At 29.8% G+C, this 6,788-nt stretch overlaps 1 protein-coding gene across 3 annotated transcripts; it reads right to left on the bottom strand.

The window, feature by feature from the left end:
• Positions 1 to 239: 239 nt before the first annotated feature.
• Positions 240 to 6,031, bottom strand: LOC134228468 (uncharacterized). 3 transcript variants are annotated; one of them, XR_009984000.1, is made up of 7 exons: positions 5,669 to 6,031; positions 5,322 to 5,389; positions 2,394 to 2,436; positions 1,476 to 1,506; positions 1,172 to 1,235; positions 986 to 1,062; positions 240 to 439 (listed from the first exon to the last, which is right to left on the bottom strand). XR_009984000.1 is itself a non-coding variant. In XM_062710129.1 (6 exons), exons 1-6 carry the CDS (start codon positions 5,873 to 5,875, stop codon positions 424 to 426), a joined length of 441 nt encoding a protein of 146 aa, XP_062566113.1. In that variant the 5' UTR covers positions 5,876 to 6,031; the 3' UTR covers positions 253 to 423. The 3 variants fall into 3 exon arrangements, 2 of the variants coding, with proteins under 2 accessions (XP_062566113.1, XP_062566114.1); XM_062710129.1 differs by lacking the exons at positions 986 to 1,062; positions 1,476 to 1,506 and adding an exon at positions 924 to 966 and having other exon boundaries at positions 253 to 439; XM_062710130.1 differs by lacking the exon at positions 1,476 to 1,506 and having other exon boundaries at positions 255 to 439.
• Positions 6,032 to 6,788: the final 757 nt, after the last annotated feature.

Genomic DNA, 6,788 nt, shown 5'->3' with positions numbered 1-6,788 from the left:
ATCAACGCCTATCGTGACACCAGGCATCGCTCTTCATTGCAAACCACTGAGTGTATGCGGAAAGAATACTCTTGCTACTTTTTTTTTATCAAGTAAGGTCAGTCGATGATCATGAAAATGTATTTTTAAAAAGGCGATTTAAGGTTTCTACTGTTTAAAAAAAAATGAGATACCATCTAATTTGGGTCATATTACTATTTTCACATATTTACAATTTTTATTTTAATTTATTTTTTAACTATAAAATTGAAATTATTAACAAAAGATTTGTTTTCTTTTATTTTACATAAATATATGTACATTACACGTTTAAAACATATTTTTGAAGACATTTTGTGTGTTGATGAACAAAGCGCCACTGAATATTTCAAACGATCTGAAGAATGATCCAATCTTCTGTTCGGTTATATGTTCCGTCGCTCCCTATGACAATAGCATTCTGAAACATAAAGTAAGCATAGAAAAGTAAGTAATACTAATGAATATTATTGTAAATTACAAACTTAATGTATATTAAAATAAAGTTTTGTAACAATTTTAATGTTCAATGCATGGATATGGCTTTACGAAATTTTGCCTGGGAAATGTAGATCAATGTCTTATAAATAAAGAAATATTTCATCAATCCAATCAATTCAATACAGACCCAACCCCTCCGCTAAAAAGTACAAATATTTTCTTCTATTCTCATCTTACACAATTCTCGAAATGCATGTTTACATACCTCGTAATAGCCATAAACACATAAATCATGAATCAATGAATGTACCACATTCCTATTAACATGAAGACTTGATATTGTTAGTCTTAGAATATTTTCTTTCTAATTGATGAATCTTGAACTCTAACAATAACGGTTTTGATTTCATGAACTGTTTCTTTTTACTTTTATCGTTCTAGTTTCATGAAGAATTTATTTTGACCTGAGTGGATACATGTATATAATGTGTCTTCTATGAACAATTTCTGAAGGATATAAATTTACCTCAATTAAATTAACACTACTGTTTTCCAGCTGTATTCAAGGTGTAAGTGGTAACGGCATTCCTTTTCTCCCGAGCTCTAAAATATTCAAATAAAACATTTTCAAAATCATTTTAGGTTTAACCTACCATATTAAAAAAGTAAAAGGTTTAAAACATATTTCAATAATTATAAAATCATAATCTACCGTTAAGGACTGGTTCTACCGTTGTCACCACTGCACTCATTAGTATAAAATTCACCGTCTGCATCTAAAGTATTTCAATGAAAATAAAACAAAGGATATGATTTGATAAAATCTTACTTTTATATTATTAGGAATTTGAAGGAGTTTTAAGGATATCAGATCCTCAGCCAGGAAGGATAACTCTAAAGATTAATATCAAATTTTAAATGCATTAAAATGAAGCTTGAAAATTTTTTTTTTTTTTTCATGCAACAATTTTCATTCTATTCATCTTTATATGATTCAAGGTTTTAAGAAGTCTTACAAAAGGTCTTATTAAAGTTGAAATTTGTACCCTATTAAAGTAAAAACAATACAGTTTTAAAGAAATAAGATTTTCTTGAACTCAGCCTAAGATACTAACGCTTATTAGCATGATATGAAATGAGAAGTGATTTGTGGTTTCTCGCAATGATAGCAAAATCCTTTTATACTATGTATTTTACAATACATGACGGAAATAGAAGACAAACAAATACCCAATAAGTATAAAAATCATGACAGCCAATGCATGGCAACGTATCAATACATTTGATGATGTATCACTATATTCTTATACCATATCATGTAAAAACAATACTATAAAATCACAAATTTTCGTGGTTTGAGGAAAAACTCTTGGTTCGTGGGGATTTGAATTCGTGGATGTAGAATAGTTATGTAGTTATGTTTTTCAACTTTTACATTTCGTGTTGGACGTGAAATCGTGGGTCTCTTCACACCTCAAAAACAACAAATATTAAAAACCCACGAAAAATTGTGATTTCACAGTATACAGCTTCTATGCCAAGCAAAGCAAATCTGAATTTTGTTTACCGTATCGTCAAAGCTACACGGGTTTTAACGTAACAAAGCTTCAGTAATTGATGGTCTCATACTTTATAGAAATGGAATTAGAGTACGCACTTGTAGATTTCATTTTATTCAAAAGAATGCAGGAAATCGGGGAAAGAACAGGAGCGGTCACGTTTTTTTTATTTTAATTTGATTTTTAAAACAAATTTTGTAAAGCAGGATGTGGAATTTTTGTAAGATTTCTGTTCAGAATAACTTTGTTGTAGACAATGTATTTTCACCATAATTCCATTTCCTGTTTTATATAGCATGTGAAAGCCAGACCAATAGGTGTTTAAAGAGCAATGTAACAAACATTATCACCATCTATTCATGATAATAAACTTACATCAAAGCCATGGACAGTTGACTCCATATTTTTTAGATAAGGCCTGTGAAAACAAAAAGACAACAGAAAATAAATGTAATATATTAAGTTTGAGCTCAAATTAAGTATACATATACACGATTCCAAAAAGTCGCGCCCTCTTGCGGGAGAGTTACCTACCTTATGTATTGATGACGTCAAACGAGGATAAACGTAAGATTCACACATGGTACAATGCACAAGATTCAAAACATAGTTGAACGTAAGTACTTAAATGGAAACAATTTTGTATTAAAAAAAACTTGCATTATTATATTTATAGCCGTTGTACTTTACGTGAATTTAATGAAGATGTTGTCTTGACAATCAATGGGCGTGAAATGTTAAATCTACTTTCATTTTTGCGCACATTGTTATGTAAACAATGATACATACGTCAGTCATTCTACGAAAACATGACCAATTAGGATTTATTTCCATGTCACTTAAAAATATACCGTTATAACATCTTGACTTTAAATTATATGATTGATTTCAATTCTAAGTCTCAATTAACATACACACATGGTTTTGTAAATATTTACCTACTATATACAGTATGTATATATACTGTACATGTATGTATTCAATAAGGAAATAATGTAATGTTGAAAAAACGATTCAACTGCAAATCTTTATGTCGTTCATTTTTAAAATTTACAATATCAAGATGGATTCTCAGCCGTAAAGAGTTCCAAAGAGAATGCAATGAATGTTTTAAAAGTTTTTTAACCTACATGTATATAAAAAGAAATCAAATCACTTCGTGCAAAGAAATAGCACGATTCTTCCCTTTCATGCGAAATATTGCCTGTCGCTAAAAATTGATTTAAATTCTATAACGATATGCAGATTTCAAAAAGAACTGAAACTTATCACGGAACTTTATATTATTGATATTAATAGCAAGTCGGTTTCTAGAATTTAAGACGATTACATTTTCGAAATAAACTCGTGAGACAGTCGATTTTTTTTTTAACATTTTCACTCGTGCTTCGCACTCGTGAAAATATTAAAAAAAAATCCTGTCCCACTGGCACTCGTGAAATAAAATAAAATTCCATATTCAACAACAAAACATTGAATACCCTCTATTTATTTCTTCATGAATGTACTACTTCATCGATAGGCGGGCGGGCCGTGAACCGATTGAGACAGAAGCGGGACCTGTAGCACGTGGATAAGCGCCCATTCAAGAGCATGTATAAATAAGGAATACTGTCCGATTTTTATGCAAATTATCACGCAAGCCACTCGATTGATGAAATAAAAAAAATTAGAAAGTTATTCCTTAACAAAATCTTTTAATTAATCAAAACAAGTAATAAGTCATGGATTAATCGCGGGTGTCAGCAGAGCTAACAGACAATGATAGCTGCATGCCCCGGTGTTCAATATTATAACTTTAGATGAACAATATCCCGGCATCTTTGTTATCTATTAAACATGAAAAGTGTTAGAAAACTGAGCTTGAATAATCGCTGAAATATCGGAGTGTCTATGTAAAAAAAAAAAAATACATGTAATAAAGTCGGAAACTATATCATGCCTGTTCAGTCGGGTAAGTATCTAAGTTTATGGGTTTTATCAACATGTATACAACATTCACAGTAATTGATCCAGACCCTGATCTCTTCATATTTTGCAAAATGTAAATATACACTGCATGTGACAAATAAAAGTACAAACAATACAGAAAAAGTGAAAGTGAAAGATGGATCTCATTACGAAGACTGATGGCTGGAGTAGAAGCAAATTACAGTATACGTCTTCCGGAAACCTTTTCCCACACAATGATTTCAGAACATGCAAAATTGTTAGAAAATATATTTAAAACGTAGAAAAACCTGTTGAAAAGGTTACAAGTTTTCTTTAAAAAATATTTTTTTTGAAAGGGGGGGGGGTATATGGTATACACGTGTACCATGTATACGAAAGAAAATGATTCTGTGTTCCAGCGCAACGATTCCGCTAATTCATACATGTTAATGAGATTAATTGTATTTTTAAAACATGTTAAAAGCATCAATAACAATAAATGGTTCTAATAGTACTATTATAATACCGACATCAGGTGAAAAAGAAAAGACATCATGAACATGTGTTATAACTATCACAGGCACCTGACGTTACTTATTTTTCTTTAAATAAGGAATTATATACCCCTACCTACTAATAAACACAAAGTAAGGGCTATATTAATTTTTATTAAAAGAAAAATAAGTAAAGTTTGGGCCTGTGATATCAAACTGATAACTCTTTCGCTTTAGGTCTATGATACAAGGATTAGAGCTTCCTCGTCTGACGTCATAGTAAAGGGAAGTAACTTGACTGCGCGAATTTTTGAAATCGTGTATAAGATATTAAAAAAAACACTTATTCTTTTAATGAATCATTCATTCACTGTGTTTTAGGGTATATTGCCTTTTGCCTCACTTTTAACAAAACTATATCCCCGACCCAACAGTTTCAGGCAGGCAGTTCTGTTGTTATATCAAACAAAGCTCATGTTGCCTTTGCAGTCATTAAAAATGAATGTATAATCTCAAATGAATAGTGGCGCTACTTCCGTAAAAAATCGAACTTAATGTCTTCAAGGTCTTATTAATGCATATTTACATGTTTTTTTTTTTAATTTTGTTAACAATTTACATGCCGATAATTTGAATGTTGTTATATTTTCTTACAAAGGACAGATACATATGTAAATCAACGAACGTTAGATGGATATACTTTGTTTATTATCGCATGAATGGTAGTTAAGACACATTTTGGTGATCATGGTCCATAAAATTTAATGTGAAATAAAGAAAGATATCAAAATGAGTTTTGCTACTCAATTGTAAAAATTATTATATTTCTTTAAAAGCTCCTGCTCAGTTTGTTTGTATCTGTTAAATAAACACTTACTCAAACGCAACGATATTCCCCTGAAAAGTTGAATTGGTCATAAAGACTCTGATTCGCATCTCAGCATTCTGCAAAAGAATCAGTTTTAATAACAAAAAAAAAAAAAAAAAAAAACAAAAAAAAAAAAAAAAAAAAAAAAAAAAAAATAAAATAAAAAAACGTACTGGATATAGATCAAATATTTACATGTAAATGTCTCCAAGATATATTCTTTGTCATTTTCTGAGACTATCGAATGCTCATCAGTTCAAGTATGTTAGTCGGAGTTTTGAAAATAATCTACCTTTATAAACAATATTTTTAATTTTATTTATTTTTGAAAGCTGTCCTTGATACATATGACTTACTCCATCAAGTTTAGCAATCAGTGTAGAATTTTGTTTTTCCGGGTGCCGAATGTATACAAACATGACTGTATATAATTTTATCACCGCCAAATTATTCTCAAATGTCACATTTGGCGTCTCCAAGCTGTAGATGTCCAAGTCCATATATTGGTTAGGATATTTCTCTTCAAGCTTAAACGGAAAAAAAATCAATTGTTCAAAATGCATTTTTACATGTAAATATTCATGGAGTTAGGTCTAATGTTTCTCTAAAAAGAGGAAAGCCAAAAAGTATCTGAATGTTTTTTTTCTTCGGAATTTTAATAGTCCTATTCTTGATTCACTATATTTTGAAAGAAATATTCAATCCTTGTTTAAACGGTTTTTTTTAATTATATAAATGAGTATATATGATAAGAGCCAATTTTGGCCCCCTAAAAATCAACATTTTAGGATGACATTCAAATATGTTTAATTGATATTTATTTTGTAGAAGGGATTATATTAAAAATATTTCCAATATATTTTTCACATTTATATGCACTCAATAGCTGTAAATGACATGAGAAATAATGTTACTTTTGCTATCTAACAAAAAGGTCAAAAATATGCCTTTTTCTTTATGTTTTTTTCTTATGGAAACATAGAGCGCAGTGTAGAACATACATAATTTTTCTGTCACTAATTAGTATTGGATAGATACATCTTTGGTAAAAATATAAATCTTGTTCTAGGTTGCGCTCTATATTTTCTGGAAGAAAAACTGCTTTAAAATAAGCAGTTTTATACCAAATATGCTAAAATGGCGGGAAAACGTGAAATTTATGATGTCATATTTCTAAAATAACGGCATTTTGATCAAAATGAAAATGACCAATAATGATCGCATATAAAGCGATACAAATTAAAGCTATACATAAAGTACAATTAAGATATTCATTTTAAGGGGCCAATTGAGACACTTATCATATATCGCTCTTTTAAGTCTAATTTCTTTCAAATACTATTCCCACTTGACTCTAGCACCATCTGGCAAGAAATGATTTTTTTTCCTAACAATATCCTGTATCTTTTTGCTTTATGGATAAATAAAAGAATTATTTTCTTTCCTAAAAATAAACCAAGTTTAAATATTAAATCG

The sequence above is a fragment of the Saccostrea cucullata genome, unplaced genomic scaffold (genome assembly GCF_032062105.1).
Source record: "Saccostrea cucullata isolate Sc308-1 unplaced genomic scaffold, CSIRO_AGI_Scuc_v1 ctg6657, whole genome shotgun sequence".
In the NCBI taxonomy this organism is placed as follows: Eukaryota; Metazoa; Mollusca; class Bivalvia; order Ostreida; family Ostreidae; genus Saccostrea; species Saccostrea cuccullata.
Note: the sequence above shows the minus strand (reverse complement) of the source record. Positions and strands in the feature narration are given on the sequence as shown.

Bases quoted from the DNA above. Each gene is read 5' to 3' on its own strand.
- LOC134228468 (XM_062710129.1), bottom strand. From the start codon at position 5,875: ATGCATTTTGAACAATTGATTTTTTTTCCGTTTAAGCTTGAAGAGAAA. The intron at 5,390-5,668 runs GTAAGTCATATG...ATTCTTTTGCAG, and splicing joins TGATTGCTAAACTTGATGGA to AATGCTGAGATGCGAATCAG. The intron at 2,437-5,321 runs GTAAGTGTTTAT...TTGTTTTCACAG, and splicing joins GGGAATATCGTTGCGTTTGA to GCCTTATCTAAAAAATATGG.